Here is a 16,508-nt window from a genome sequence, read left to right as displayed (position 1 = left end):
AATAAAACAAATACAGCAGCCTGAGTCAGGTGGATGTAGGTGTAAGAGAAGTGAAGAATAGAAATGATTTGTCTCAAAAAAGTAATAACGAGTATAAAATAAACGAAAGCATGTCCCAGTGACGGCGTAGCGTCAAGCAGAACACAGTAAAACAACACAGGTTCAATTCGTCATGGCAACCTTTGATGTTTGACAAAGACACAGAAAGAAAAGAACATATAAACAGAAAGACAGACGGAATTACTGACAAAAAGACAGAGATTGGAGGAAGTTACTTTAAAGGTTTAGAGTGTGACAGTCCAATATTTTTGGAATGGATTAAAATGGAAAAATTCCCACTTTGAGCTTCTGTAACAGGAAAACCGTGATTCTGTTATATCATTTACAAATATATAGCAACCTGCTGGCTGTAGTTCTGAGGAATATATAGAAAGTATATTGTTTTAGAAAAATAAGTCTAGAATGAACAGAAGTATGTCCCAATATTATTCATGCAATTTCCTTTTTATTCCCAGTTTGGCTACAGAAATATTTCTGTTCTTACAAATGTAATAAGATTCCTAATATCCTACAATAAAGATCCTAAAATCATAGTAGTAAATGCATTAATATTATAGGAGATCTTGAAACGTTCTCATAATGTGCAGAACACACACACACACACACACACACACACACACACACACACACACACACACACAACACATAAAGCTGCATGAGATTATACCACGAGTGTGTTACGCTGTGCAGAAATGACAGTGCCATTCATCTTGATAAAGAAGGGATAAAGTTTAATTGTGACAGAAAGAGAGAGAGAGAGAGAGAGAGAGAGAGAGAGAGAGAGAGAGAGAGAGAGAGAGAGAGAGAGAGAGAGAGAGAGAGAGAGGGAAAGTGGGCAGGGTCTAGTCATTCAGCAAATCCTGCTTTATTTCACTCACTCAGGTTTAACAGGGTTGAGTTACATGGAGTTAAAAAAAAAAGGAAGAGGAAGAAGAAGGAAGGGAAGATGAATGAGACATAAAAGAGGGAAAGGGGAAGGGCAGTCAGCATTTTTATTTTTTTTTGCCTTCAGCGACTTCATTCAGCAAAAACAGGAGCACCAGGTGAAAAGGTTGCAGCTGCAGCCCTGCCAGTGTGAAGTGTGTATAAGTGTGTATAAGTGTGTGTGTGTGTGTGTGTGTGTGTGTGTGTGTGTGTGTGTGTGTGTGTGTGTGTGTGTGTGTGTGTGTGTGTGTGTGTTTGAGATGGAGGGAATTAAAAAAGAGCACAAGCAGATAGAAACACCAGAGACCATCAATGAGGAAGAAAAGGTGATACTCAAAAACACCTGGTCGAAGGTTTATGAGAATAAAGAGGCAGCAGGAGTCGCTGTGCTCATCAGGTACTCATCTCTCTCTCTCTCTCTCTCTCTCTCTCTCTCTCTCTCTCTCTCTCTCTCTCTCTCTCTCTCTCTGTTATTCTTTTCCTCTCAATGTCTCTCTTTGCCATTCTGTAAAGGTCTCTATCCATCTCTTTCGCTCAACGTCTGTCTATCTTTCTCTCAAAGTCTTTTTCTCTGTCTGTTTTTCTCGCTCTCTCTCAATGTCTTTTTTTTCTGTCTCAGTCTCTCATTCTTTCTCTCTCTCATGCTCCATGTCTCTCTGTCTCAGATGCCCCTCTGTATATATAAATAGATATAAAATGTGTGTAATAGTTCACATGTAATTGCTGATACGTAGTCTGTCAGGAGACACATCATATAACAAAGACGTCTCCAGTATCAGCACTTTGTAAGAATCGGAGGTGAAGCTGAAAGTTCAGGATTTTGAGTTTTTCAGTTTTGTGACAATTTGCATTTTTTTGTCAGCAAGACTTATAAAACATGTAAAATAACTTTAAGAGATATAAATCTAAAAAAGAGGAAACGTCTGTTTAAGATAAATCAGAGTACGGAAGGATGTGCTTTTATAAGGAATTATCCTAATTTACTAGATCAGTGATTTTCTTATGCAAGTAAAATCACGTTCCTTCTGTTGACGTCATTGGAAGAAAGACATGAAAGCGAATAAATATGACATTGACAGGATATTCTGTTGAAGTGGATTTTGTGGTGAGATCCTGTAGTATGTGATCGGTAATGATGTCATAACTGTTACTGGAATTGAACATCACCGGTGTTACAAGTTTACGGTGTGACATGGAGACTGGATTTCCATGCTGTGGTTACAGGAGTGTCTTGTTTGTTAGTGTGTTAGTTCTGGATACTTCTGTCAGAAGGTGTGTCGCTTTATAAAAGATAAATTAATGAATTAGAAGCATAGATTTAAGAATGATGAAGAAGAAGAAAAAGAAGAAGCAGAAGAAGCAGCCTTTTTGTCTTAATACACTATAATATATAATATAATACAAATACACTATACACACGCACACACACACACACACACACACACACACACACACACACACACACACACACACACACACACACACACACAATTCTTTTCTTCACATTCTCCAACTTGTTAGGATGAATAAATAGATGCACTACCAATATTAATACCAATATTAATTACCCAGATCCATACCAACACTAAGTATCCAAGTCTATACCAAATACCAAATTCCAACATTAAACAGCCAAAATCTGATAAGATTTTACCTCAGAAACCCACATTCATACCAACTATCAATACTAATGTAAAATATTATAAATATAAATGTATACCAAATTTTATAATCAATGATAAATACCCAAATTTATACCCAATATCAAAAAAAACAAACATCAAAATTAACACCAAATACCAATCTCAACACTACATACCCAAATCCATACCACAATTCATGTCAGTTACATGATACATTACCAAGCCTGAATATCAGATGCCAATACAAACACCAAAACAAGATCAAATGCAGAATATAAAACACCATCACCACTGAGCACCAGCACCAAACACCGTTCAGCAATAACAAACACTGAAAGAACAACAGAAACAACAATTTTAAATATACCCAATATACTGCAGACATATCAAGTGTGTGATTAAACAGTACACTCTATGTAAATGGTCATTCTCAGAACGACGTTTCATATCATTTTCCTTTTATCAATGGGTCCTTAAAATATGGGTCCTGAACATAGTGATCAAAGTTTAAATTCCTGAAGAGCTGTAAAAAAAACCCCTCTTATTTCCACATAATAAACTCTCCTGATATGAACCAGGGCCACATGTTTGATTTTCTAGAACATTCGGTTCTGACATTCCTGAAGGAATTGAGGCACCGTTTCTGATACTGATAAAAAGAAGTATGATTTCTTTTGTGTCGGGAAACTAGAGGAAATAAATGTAGACTTTATCTCTCTTTTATCGATGAAAAAAAAGACAAATAGGCTGCTCAAAGTACCAGTACATTCCGGTGTGTTTCTGTTTTTGATTAGCTCAGGAACACAGTATTGTAGGTCTCAGAGGTCCTGGTGTTTTATTTAGTTTAACATTTCAATGAAAATGGGCTTCAGAACAGAACATGGACATGTGAATATGTCATTCTAAACATAAGAACAAGATCTGTTTATCCAAACCAGAACTGTCCATTTATACAAAGTGTCATTAGTTTTAAATAAGATTTGTCTATTTAAATAAGGTTTGTCCCTCCAAACCAAAACCGTCTATCCAAACAAAATCTGTCAACAAGATCTCTACCCCAAGCAAGATCTGTTTATTCAGACAAGGTCTCTCCCTTCCAAATAAATTCTCTCCATCAAAACAACATCTTTCCATCAAAACAAGGTGTCTCTTGCTTTAAACAAGAGCTGTCCATTCAATAAGGTTTCTCCCTCCAAAAAATCTCTCCCTCCAAACAAGATCTGTCCATCCAAACAACATCTGTCCATTCAAATGTGTCCATTAAAAAAATTTTGTTTCTTCAAACAAAATCTGTCTATCCAAGCAACAAGGTCTCTTACTCTAAAAAGATCTATACCTCCAAACAAGATATTTCAAACAAAGTCTGTTCTTTCTAACAAACAACGTTTTCCACACCCATGAAAATTTGTCTAGTCAAACAAGGTCTATCAAACCAAACAATGTCGGTACATTCACATAAGGTTTGCTTTTCCAAACTAAATCTGTCCATCCAAACTAAATCTGTCTATTCAAACAATGTATATCCCTCCGAATAAGGTCTCTCCAACCAATTCAATTCAATTCAATTCATTTCAATTCAATTTTATTTGTATTGCGCCTTTAACTGTGGTCATTGCTATAAAGCCAAAATGGAAAAGTTTATTGCAGTTTGTTCCTTATAAGTTTATATCTAAAGAGCGAGCCAGTGGTGACTGTGTGAAAATAAATAACTCCATGAGATGTTATAAGGAAGAAAACCATGAGGGGAACCAGATTTAAAAGGGAATTCCAAACAAGATCTGTCCATCCAAACATCTGTCCATTTAAACAATAAAATGAGATCTGTGAATCTTAACATGAAAACAAGATTTGTCCATCAGACGAGATCTGTTCATTATAACAGAAGAACAAGTCAAGTCAAGTCAAGTTTATTTCTATTGCGCTTTTCACAACAGACATTGTCTCAAAGCAGCTTTACAGAAATCAACAGTTAAGGTGAATGGTGTGTATTTATCCCTGATGAGCAGACGTGGAGACTGTGGCAAGGAAAAACCCCCGTAGATGTTATGAGGAAGAAATCTTGAGAGGAACCAGACTTAAAAGGGGAACCCATCCTTATTTGGGTGACATCAAGAGTTTGGACATAAATATTTCAACAATACAGAACACTGGAGAGTGAGAACTAACATGAGTACTGGAGTATAAGATTATAAGTGATGTTCTTTCTGCAGTCTTATACAGTCTTTATGGTTAGTAGCTCCCAGTTTTATGAGCTCAACATTTGTGATCATCACCCCCCAAACCAGATGCTCAATGGGTCATTTTTCTTGGAGAAGTAAATGAACGAGAAGGTAGAGAGAGGAACTGATTATTAAGATGAAAGAGACAGGAAAAGAAAAAAGAATGAAGGAAGCAGTTCCTCAGATTAAACAGATGAGAGAAATCCTTTCCCACTCGACTTTTGTGGAATGTGGCAGTAATAATTTAAAGAAAGGCATGCAGTGATTTTTTATCATTTCTGCTCACACACACACACACACACACACACACACACACACACACACACACACACACACACACACACACACACACACACACCAACATTACAAAATTTTAAGTCAACTAAAAGTTAAATAAGCAAATAAAGCTTTTTATTCTTCAATGTATTTCATTGCTTTTCTCCCACCAGACTCTTTACGAGTTTCCCGTCGGCGAAGCAGTACTTCAGCGAGTTTCGCCACATGGAGGATGTGCAGGAAATGCAGTCGAGCACACAGCTGCAAAAACACGCCGTGAGGGTGATGAAGGCCCTCAACACCCTGGTGGAGAACATCCACGACGGAGAGAAGATGGCATCTGTGGTGGAGCTGGTGGCCAAATCACACGCTCACAACCACAACGTTGAGCCCGGGTACTTTAAAGTAAGTGAGGAAGATAAACACACACACACACACACACACACACACACACACACACGACCAAAAGTTTGGACACACCTTCTCCTTCAAAGAGTTTTCTTTATTTTTATGACTATGAAAATTGTAGATTCACACTGAAGGCATCAAAACTATGAATGAACACATGTGGAATTATATATGGAATTATATACATAACAAAAAAGTGTGAAACAACTGAAAAATGTCATATTGTAGGTTCTTCAAAGTAGCCACCTTTTGCTTTGATTACTGCTTTGCACACTCTTGGCATTCTCTTGATGAGCTTCAAGAGGTAGTCACCTGAAATGGTCTTCCAACAGTCTTGAAGGAGTTCCCCGAGAGATGCTTGGCACTTGTTGGCCCTTTTGCCTTCACTCTGCGGTCCAGCTCACCCCTAAACCATCTCGATTGGGTTCAGGTCCGGTGACTGTGGAGGCCAGGTCATCTGGCGCAGAACCCCATCACTCTCCTTCTTGGTCAAATAGCCCTTGATGCCTTCAGTGTGACTCTACAATTTTCATAGTCATGAAAATAAAGAAAACTCTTTGCATGAGAAGGTGTGTCCAAACTTTTGGTCTGTACTGTATATAAAAAAGCCATGTGCTGTTATAACATTTTAAAGTATAGTAAAAACATTAATAAAAGTGTAATAGAGTAGAAAGTCAAAAAAGGTTTTTATTTATTTATTTATTTATTTATTTATTTATTTATTTATTTATTTATTTATTTCTATGCGAGGAAACGGATGATCTTCCACTCCAAACCCTGTAAAGCACATCTTCATGAGTTTGTGCACAGGGGTTTATGGTTGGAAAAAGCAGGTGTCCCAATACTTTTGTCCATATAATGTGTATTTTTCAATGCAGTTCTCCAGTTCACTATTCATCGTTCTACTTGAACATCACTAGCATCGATCTTGTTCCTTCTCTCTCTGTTGTTCTATCACAGATCCTGGCTGGAGTCATTCTAGAAGTGCTGGTGGAGGTTTTCCCAGAATCCTTCGACGCGAAGGCGCAGAGGGCGTGGTCGAAACTGATGGGTGTGGTTTATTACCACGTGACTCGGGTCTACTCGGAGGTCGGCTGGGCTTCCACAGAGTGAGAGTAAATGCAGAAAAAAAGGGAGACACTTTTACTATTAATGCTATACAATAATTGTTCTGGATAACCGGAATATCATGTGAGGAAATCTGTTTCTGCAGGAAGTTTATTCTTCATGGACGACGTAAAAAAACGGAGGACATCATTATGACATTCATTTACCCAAGTTTATTATACATTTTTCTCTGAATTATTTTTTACAGCTTTTGTGTGCTGATACGCAGTGGATAAAAGTTGGTGGACACCTGACCATGAGATTGCTATGTGCTTTTTTTTTAACATCTCATTCTACATTTAGGCTTCATTTTCTCTTCTTCTGGGAAGATGTTCCACTAGATTTTGTGTAGATTTGTGTGAGATTTCATTCAGACACAAGTGTGTTAGTGAAGCCAGGTACTGATGGAGGTGAGGTGAGGTGAGGAGGGCTGGGGATGGTTTTGAGGTCAGAGCTTTAAAGCAGGAGCATTTTCTTCACACTTCCACCTCATGAAAAGCTGATCTTCATGGAGCTGATATTGTGCAAAAGGGCTTTGACATGCTGGAACAGGTTTGGTTCTCCTAGTTCTCCTAGTGTGTGTGTGTGTGTGTGTGTGTGTGTGTGTGTGTGTGTGTGTGTGTGTGTGTGTGTGTGTGTGTGTGTGTGTGTGTGAGTAAATGAATCATACAGTATTTTAAGCAAGTGTTTTCCTCATATTCAGTGTGATCAGTGGACCTCTGTGAGTTTGACAGCTTCAGGTAGTGCTGGGGTCTGAACACGTTTCTGCAGGTTTCACGTGTGGAAACATGTAGACATGAAAAACAGGCAGGTCGCCACTCTGATGAGTCTTACAGCGAAACGGTTCTGCATTACATCATCATCATCATCATCATCATCGCCTCCAGGAGAACTGACACCGTCTGTCTGAGATGAAAAATGATCCTGAATATTACGCTCAGCGCACATACGCTTGGCAATGGAACTAAAACGCTCGGGGTACATTTACAAAATACCTAAAAAAAAATAAGGAACTAACGTGTATATCTGAAAATCATTTTGTGTCAGTTGTGGGACTAACGAGATCACTGAGGTACTTTAAAGAACCGATTGCATTTATATTTCACTTTTATTGTACCAAAGCGATTATTTTGTGAGGCAACAATCAAAAATTGCTTCAATGTTTGCGTTTCCCCATTAAAGTAAGTATTTAGTGAAAATAAATGATTCTGAGACTGAAGACCCGCTCGACTCATATTCACCAATTCCAGAACAAATATTTTATAAAGAAACAGCTTTAAAAAGAGTAGTGTGTGAGAAGAAGGACTTTCATGACAGAAAGCTGCTTTATTCTTATCACATGTACTGTAAAGCACATTGAAATGCTTTTCCATATATACCAGTGATGTTAGAAAGCATTCCCTAGAGCACAGAGGGTTAAGGGCCTTTTTTAAGGGCCCCAAAAGTAAGGTTCCAGTTTGACTCCAAAGCCAACCAACAACACCCCACCCACAGTTCTATTCTATTCTATTCTATTCTATTCTATTCTATTCTATTCTATGACATTTGGCAGACGCCCTGATCCAGAGAAACTTACATTAATCTAATTCATACACACAGAAAAATCAAGACAAAAGACAAGACAAAATGTACCTAAAAGAGAACAAATGCTTTGTGGCTCCAGCTGGACCCCAGCAGGGTAAAGCGATGTACCTCTGAACACTGGTAGCTTCTTGTTTGTACATCTAAAAAGCCATTTATGCATTAAATTGGACTTTCTGCACTTTCTTTTTCATTCAGAAGTATTATGTTTTTTTAGGAACCAGTTCAGCAGAACATCAGTGAAATGCTTTGGAAAAATACCAGGATGTAATTTTAACCCATACCAGGACACTAGTGTTGCGTAAATGTTCTTTTAACGGTACAAACAAAAAGGTACAAAAATGTACCAGTGTTCAGAGTGACATTGCTACATTACACAGCTGGAGCGACAAAGTATTAGCACTCCTTGTTATTATTAATAATTCATTATATTCATCTATGTGAAGACACTGATCATGTTAATGATTTCTCATAATAATTGTCAACAATGATTTAACAAAGTAGGAAACAGCTATTTTTAGAAAAAGCCCACAGGCTACTCATGTGGTCCATGGTGGTGACCCCTGATCTAGAGGATGTTATATTGTTGTTGAGGAGGTGTTTATTTGGATAATGGTCTATGAGCTAGACCACTTTAGCACTGGTGCAAACTAGCATTAGTTCGTCCTTTCTGAGACACCTTTATGTATTGGTATTGCAAGTTCTCTCTCTTTCTCTCACATTATCTCTCAATCTTTCATGTTCATGTTTGTGGAGAATTTGTAATAGTGAAGTTTACATCCCACCACAGTCTAAACCCTCCTCCCCACATGGTTGTTTATCCATGGGTGGAACTACGGGCCGCTTTTTTTTCATGCTGTCGAATGAATAAATGTCATTACGATGTTGCTCATTCTTAGAAAAGCTTGTTTTCATGGCGTTGTATTAATAAATGTCATAAATATCTTGCAGGATCTTAGGAAAAGCTTGTTGTCTTTCCACAGTAGAAATACCGAAGCTGATTTATCCTCCCCTGAAGGCTTCAAGTCGGGGAACTACAAAGAAATATCTGAAAGCAGTTCTGTCCAACCTTCTGTATATAACAGGCTCAGTAAAAGTATTTGTTATGACCTAAGACCTTAAAAATGGAAATCTGAAACCTGGGAGAACAAAGTAATGTGTTTGAGAAATACGAGTTTTACTGAACTGTGTTTGTTGTTCCTCACTGCAATCTTGCTTAGTGGGGCAATTACTAGAAGTCTGCATGAACTCTGCATGAAATCCACAAAAAATTTATTTTTGGATGGACGTACAATGGAACCCTGACTTTCTTTCAGAATTGTAATGCACCAATTTACCCTGAGTCCTTTCTAAATCTCCCAAGATGTTTTATTTGGATGTTTAACTGAGTATTGAATGTTTCTTCCTCCAACCCCAAGTGCACATAGTCATATAATAAATGCTGGACAGATGCAAATGCAGGTCAGACTAATTTAATAAACATGTAGGCAGAAGTACAGAATCAGCAGGCAAGCTGAGAATCAGTAAAGAGCCAAAACAGTCAGGTGATGAGCAAATATCATAACGACGGACAGCCTCGAATCGAGAAAAAAGTGCAATAAATGCGGGTGGAGATCAAATATAGCAAACAGGATACAAAGACAGTGACAGGATTCAATTAAATTTTTATTTGTAGAGTGCATTTTTTGTTGTCCCATATGTGTCTGATACAGAATTCAAACTGCTCAACAGTTCTGGGTTTTCTTTGTTGTATTTTTTGTTTCATTAAGCACCGTTTCATCAAGTTCTGCTTTTACACTTCTCTGTAATTAACTTCAGCACATCAAGGTATCACTCAATTGTCTTTTTCTTTTCTGTTTTTCTCTCCACACTCACTTTCTCAGTTAATCATAAATCCTCGTCATTTCACAAGGTTCTAAATCATCAATACAGATTTGAGTGGGAGGAAGTTCAGGAGGTAAAATGTGTTTCATATTAAGAAATATGTAACACGATATGGTTCATTGTTGTGTAGAGAACTTGTATGCATGCACATTGCAAATTCCTGTTTGTGTACCAAAGCAGGGGATTATGGGATTAGAGTTTAGGTCATACTGATATTCCTTTACACATAGAGGAGGCACTTTAAAATGAGTGAAATGAGCAAACTAAATGGACAAAAGTTTGTGGAAAAAAACATTAGCATGAACTTTTTTCTCATTCCACATTTCGTCCCTTTCGCTTTGGGATCGGTCCAACTTCACTTTAAATGCACATAGTGCACTTTATGAAGCAATAAATCCGAGCCAAAGTCCACTCTGGTTCGCTGTGTTTGATCCATTACACTATTTATTACTGCATCTGCGACGGTCACCACCTGGGATCAGTCTCTGAATCATCAATATCTACAGATTACATACTGTCTTGGGATACTGATTTACCATTTCAGCTCTAAACGTATATTCGCTTCTCTCTGTTTGGTCTTGAAAACATTATTAGAATTCATTTTTCCATGTCAAACGTTGAGAACCCAACGTCATAGCTGTGTAAAACAAAACACATAGCAACATATCTGGCAACCCTTTGTTCATTTTGTATAGACTGTAAGACTGTAATCTTTTCATTTCATTTTTATTTGACCTGAGAAACCCGAGGCTTTAAATTCACAATCAATTTCTGAATGTAATTTCGGTTGTATTTGTACAGCACTTTTAATCATGAATACTGCCACAATGTCCAAACTTTCACAGAAATACAGTATAAATATTCTAATTATATATTTTTTAAATGTATAAAGTTTTTCCTAATAAGTAAACCAGAAGCAGAACCCTCTGATAAAACATGAGAAAGAAACTGACACTATTGAGCTCCAAAGTCAGCTAAAATGGCTGATTGCTGATTGGTAGGTTTTTTCTTGGTTCTCTGTAGCGATCTGAAACCTACTGAAAAGCTTTGGTCAGACTTTAGAACAGTATGGTTCTGAATCTCCTCTCATCAAACTGAGGATCTGTGAATCGCAGAGTTTTCATATGGCTTTAATCAGCTCCAAAGTTTTTCTCTGCCGGATGTCCTGACGCTGTTATCTCAACTAAACAAAAAGGCAAACACAGCTGGAGGAAGAGGATCAAATTTAAAACCTGCTCGTATCTTAACCATTTGTTCTGCTGCTCCTCGATATTTAACAGTTTGTGACTAACAATCACAAATTTTCCTTCTTTTTTTTAGGTGTCACAATTTCTCACTGTACAGATTTAGAAGAATTCACGTCTGAACGGTTACCTATGAAATCAAAAGTATGAGAGTAGATGCATAGGTTTATAGATGCATATACTGAAAATATCTTCTATGACCCTCCTTCATTACCACAAATTAATTATGATTATTAATATATTTATATATTCTGTACAGTTCGATATTCCAAAGATCTCAGTATTCCATACACATCAGTATTTCATACACATCAGTATTCCAGTACAATCTACTCAAGTAAAAGTTCTATTACTTCAAAAAATTTTTACTTAAGTACAAGTAAAGTTATTCGCCAAGATTTCTTAAAATCCTTTAAGTATCTCAGATCGTACAGACCTCTGAGGGCTTCTTTACCAGGGTGTTGATGTGACAGGACCAAGAAAGGTCCTGTGTGATGTGAACACCTAGGGTACCAGAAACTGTCCACTCTCTCCACTGGGGTCCTGTTGATGTTCAGTGGTTGGTATGAGCGCTCCTGCATCCTGAAGTCCACTATTAACTCCTTGGACTTGCTGACGTTCAGGAGAAGATTGTTCTCCTGGCACCATCTCTCCAGGTTTTTAATCTCCTGTAGGTAGGCCATCTCGTCATTATTGGAGATCAGGTGCACAACAACAGTGTCGTCTGCAAACCTGATGATAGTGGTGGAGCTGGAAGTGAAAAGTTGGGGTCAGAGCACAAGGGTCATCTACAGACAGACAGACAGACAGACAGACAGACAGACAGACAGACAGACAGACAGATAGATAGATAGATAGATAGATAGATAGATAGATAGATAGATAGATAGATAGATAGATAGATAGATAGATAGATAGATAGACAGACAGACAGGGATAGATAGATAGATAGATAGATAGATAGATAGATAGATAGATAGATAGATAGATAGATAGATAGATAGATAGATAGATAGATAGATAGATAGATAGATAGATAGATAGATAGATAGATAGATTATTCCCCATACTAATCAAACAGCAGCTAAAATCAAGGCATGAAAATTATTTCTGATTGACAGCTCAGAAATAACATATTATATTGCCACCTGGTGGTCAAAACACAGACACGCACACAAATCCTGTTTCTGAATTGATTATATTTTTTATGTTCAGTAATTGATACATTTAAGAAAGAAAGAAAGAAAGAAAGAAAGAAAGAAAGAAAGAAAGAAAGAAAGAAAGAAAGAAAGAAAGAAAGAAAGAAGCAATAAACCTGACCAAACATTTTTTAATTTAAGGATCTATTCGAATGAACGTCATTACCCAGAAGGCAGTTACTCGAACAGGAAGTGCGTCACAGGAAGTAGGCGAAGCAGCAGCAGGGACGAGCGTTCAAAAGCGCTCAGAAAGAACTGGAGTTTTTACCGTGTTCATGAATGAATAAATGATGCTATAAGGAATATGGTGAGGTTTGGCGTGTTTGGGGTGTTTGCGGTGTTTGCGCTGATGCCGTCTGTTTGAACAGGAGAAGAACTGAGGAAAATGCAGGAGGTGTTGGGTAGAGAAGAGCGCGAGCTGCGGTTACCCATGACGACGCGGACGCTGAGCTGCAGCTGATCAGCGCGTTACAGAGCTGCTGTGATTGAGCTGCAGTTACAGAGCTGCTGTGGTTGAGCTGCAGTTACAGAGCTGCTGTGGGTGAGCTGCAGTTACAGAGCTGTTGTGGTTGAGCTGCAGTTACAGAGCTGCTGTGGTTGAGCTGCAGTTACAGAGCTGCTGTGGTTGAGCTGCAGTTACAGAGCTGCTGTGGTTGAGCTGCAGTTACAGAGCTGCTGTGGTTGAGCTGCAGTTACAGAGCTGCTGTGGTTGAGCTGCAGTTACAGAGCTGCTGTGGTTGAGCTGCTGTGGTTGAGCTGCTGTTACAGAGCTGCTGTGGTTGAGCTGCAGTTACAGAGCTGCTGTGGTTGAGCTGCAGTTACAGAGCTGCTGTGGTTGAGCTGCTGTGGTTGAGCTGCTGTTACAGAGCTGCTGTGGTTGAGCTGCTGTTACAGAGCTGCTGTTACAGAGCTGCTGTGGTTGAGCTGCTGTAATTGAGCTGCTGTGGTTGAGCTGCTGTTACAGAGCTGCTGTGGTTGAGCTGCAGTTACAGAGCTGCTGTGGTTGAGCTGTTGTGATTGAGCTGCAGTTACAGAGCTGCTGTGATTGAGCTGCCGTTACAGAGGTGCTGTGACTGAGCTGCCGTTACAAAGATGCTGTGATTGAGCTGCGGTTACAGAGCTGCCGTTACAGAGCTGCTGTTACTGAGCTTCTGTTACAGAGCTGCTGTGATGAAGAGCTGCTGTCTTTACTTTCTGGTTGCTATAGAAACGCTAACATATTAATGTATGAATGTGCTGTGTCAGCGAGTCGAGTGATTTATTCAATTAATTATTATTATTATTATTATTTTTTTTTTATGTCAGGCGTCCAAACAGAAGAAAGGCCTGAGGGGTGAGTGATTTATACATGTGACACGAATATGTGTTTTTTAGATGGATAGTATAGATGGACAGATTTGCTGTTCATTTCAGGCTCCATCAGTGACGTTTTTGGAGATCTTCTGGGAGACGACAGTGACGATGGTAAGCGTCTGATGTCCTGGAATCTGACGTCCTCCTTTATAAATAAACGATCGTGTAACCGTGTACCGATATGATCTAAAGTGTTTCTCTCCCCTCAGATCTCCAGGTAAAGACCAGGACTCCATCTGGAGGACTTAGCAGACCGGCGGGAGTTTTACGAACGCAGAGCGGGAAGAGGTGAGTGCTCACGCCAACAGACGCAACCATGAACTGTACAGTGGATCTTCAGTTCACCCGTGTTTTTTTAATTGAATCCCCTCAGGAACCTGCTAGACGACGATTTCTTCAGTAAACTGGCGGAGGAGGCGGAGAAGGATGACGAGGTCAGGAGTGGTTTTTTTTTAGCTGCATTGTGATTGTGATTGATCCCAGCGTTTTGTGGTTTCTTTGTGAAGTATGAGAAAGAAAGCTGCTATAAGGTAAGCGACAACACGAACTAACTGATTCCTTCGCATTCGCAGGCTTCCGATGTTTCCGCGGCGGATCCGAAGGCTTTGCTGGAGAGCATGCAGGTGTCTGTCTTGTTTGATTGTTCATACATACGATTTACATAACCATAAGTATTGGGACACCCAACCTTTTCCACCTATACGTGGTTCTTTTACAAAATGTTAACACACGGTTGTGTAGGACGTTTTTGCTAGGTGGAAGAATTAAAAAAGTGGCCCATGATGATGTGTACAAAGCCAGCTCCATGAAGATATGCTTTACATGAGTTGGAAGTATTTAGATCTCCATCTATAGAGCTCTGACCTCAAAACTATCCCCAGTCCTCCAGGACTCCACACCTCACCTCCATCTGTAGCTGACTTTACCAGAATCTAGCAGAAAGTCCTCACAGACACTTATTATGGGGACTAAATGGGAAATGAGGTTTTCAAAAAGTAGCACATTTCATGGTCAGGTGTCCACAAACTTTTGGTCATATAGTGCAGGTCTCAGAAAGTTTATGGAAGTACACAGATAAGATCGTCTTCATTTCAGGTTCCACATATTTGTGTGTGTGTGTGTGTGTGTGTGTGTGTGTGTGTGTGTGTGTGTGTGTGTGTGTGTGTGTGTGTGTGTGTGTGTGTGTGTGTGTGTGTGTGTGTGTGTGTGTGTGTGTGTGTGTGTGGTTTCATTCCAGGACATGGATGATATGGACGCTGATTTGTTTGGCTCAAAGAGGAAGCCCAGTTCTGCCCCGGCACAAAACAGGACCTCCAGAACCGAAACATCTAAACCAGAACACAAAAACAAAGCTACTACTCGTGAGTTACGATTAAACTCAACTTCTTCTGCATTCAAGATGTTTTATTTTCCTGTGTGTGTGTGTGTGTGTGTGTGTGTGTGTGTGGTAGCTTTCTCAGTATATCAGTGTTTCTCCACACAGAAGCAGGAGGGATGGAGAAGGAGGAGGAGGTGAAGAAGCCCAGCTTGGCTCCTGCTGCTGCCCAGAGGAGCATCAGGAAATTCAGCTTCATGGGTGAGATTTACTGCAGATGTAGAAAGTTTTCAGAGTTTGTTGTTCCCTCAACAAAGTTTCTTCCTTTTTAGCTTTCAGTAAATAAGATATTAAAAATAAAACTCCACTAAAAGCGTAATCTCGTCTTTCCTGAGGGAAAAAATTACCTCAGCTTTACCTCACTAACTATATTCATAAACAAATTCATATACAAAGGCCATCCAAATGCTCAGTTCTGATTGGCTGAAAGTTCAGGTGAGAGTTCAGAGCATTGACCAGTCCGAATTTCAGGTAGAGAGAGAGAGAGAAATGGGCAGAGAGAGAGAGAGAGAGAGAGAGAGAGAGAGAGAGAGAGAGAGAGAGAAAGAGAGAGAGAGATGGACAGAGAGAAAGAGAAAGATAGATGGATGGATGGACATCGATAGCCAGACAGACAGACCATAGAACAGACATGCATACAGACAGACCATGGGACAGACAGACAGACAAACAGACTGTGAGACAGACAAACAGACTGTGAGACAGACAGACAGACTGTGAGACAGACAAACAGACTGTGAGACAGACAGACAGACTGTGGGACAGGCAGACAGACATGCAGACAGACAGACTGTGGGACAGGCAGACAGACATGCAGACAGACAGACCGTGGGACAGGCAGACAGACAGATGTTTCTGTTGAACTGATTGAACTTTATTTTCAGACGTCTCTGTACAAACATTCCTGTCGTATCTGATTTACATTCATGTGAACGGTTTATTGTCTTTGTTCATTCATGCTGCAATACTTCAGATGAGGATGATGATGATGATGATGATGATCATGAGTTACCAGCTGGCAAGCAAGGTATCAGCTCAGGAAAAACATCTGATTTGCCTCCTTGTGTCTCTCCAACATAAAACACCAGAACTGAATTTAAAAATCAGATTATTGAAATGTTTAAGAATAAACAGGGGAGTCGTTTAAAGATCTCAGTGCCATGTTTTGTGTCATTTGCATGGATCTTCACTCAGCTGTTGGATGTCGTTTGTTTATATCAGATGACGATCCTCTC

At 39.2% G+C, this 16,508-nt stretch overlaps 2 protein-coding genes across 5 annotated transcripts in view; both read left to right on the top strand.

Annotated features, from left to right (window-relative positions):
• The first annotated feature begins 959 nt into the window (after positions 1-959).
• cygb1 (cytoglobin 1) lies at positions 960-6,891 on the top strand. Of its 2 annotated transcripts, XM_083544032.1 has the most exons (4): positions 960-1,148; positions 1,209-1,381; positions 5,296-5,527; positions 6,491-6,891. In XM_083544032.1, exons 1-4 carry the CDS (start codon positions 1,011-1,013, stop codon positions 6,641-6,643), a joined length of 696 nt encoding a protein of 231 aa, XP_083400158.1. In that variant the 5' UTR covers positions 960-1,010; the 3' UTR covers positions 6,644-6,891. The 2 variants fall into 2 exon arrangements, with proteins under 2 accessions (XP_083400158.1, XP_083400157.1); XM_083544031.1 differs by having other exon boundaries at positions 961-1,381.
• A 5,765-nt stretch (positions 6,892-12,656) lies between these two features.
• fbf1 (Fas binding factor 1) overlaps positions 12,657-16,508 on the top strand; it is an 11,144-nt gene continuing 7,292 nt past the window's right edge. For all 3 annotated transcript variants that reach the window (XM_083543484.1, XM_083543483.1, XM_083543482.1), the window contains exons 1-9: positions 12,657-12,852; positions 13,851-13,878; positions 13,959-14,009; positions 14,108-14,186; positions 14,272-14,332; positions 14,471-14,521; positions 15,136-15,259; positions 15,382-15,474; positions 16,495-16,508. The exon at positions 16,495-16,508 is cut by the window's right edge and continues 97 nt beyond it. In XM_083543484.1, the coding sequence (XP_083399610.1) occupies positions 12,850-12,852; positions 13,851-13,878; positions 13,959-14,009; positions 14,108-14,186; positions 14,272-14,332; positions 14,471-14,521; positions 15,136-15,259; positions 15,382-15,474; positions 16,495-16,508 (504 nt within the window). In that variant the 5' untranslated portion in view covers positions 12,657-12,849. The remainder of the gene's footprint in view (positions 12,853-13,850; positions 13,879-13,958; positions 14,010-14,107; positions 14,187-14,271; positions 14,333-14,470; positions 14,522-15,135; positions 15,260-15,381; positions 15,475-16,494) is intronic.

The sequence above is a fragment of the Silurus aristotelis genome (assembly GCF_946808225.1).
Source record: "Silurus aristotelis genome assembly, chromosome: 6".
Taxonomy (NCBI): domain Eukaryota; kingdom Metazoa; phylum Chordata; class Actinopteri; order Siluriformes; family Siluridae; genus Silurus; species Silurus aristotelis.
Note: the sequence above shows the minus strand (reverse complement) of the source record. Positions and strands in the feature narration are given on the sequence as shown.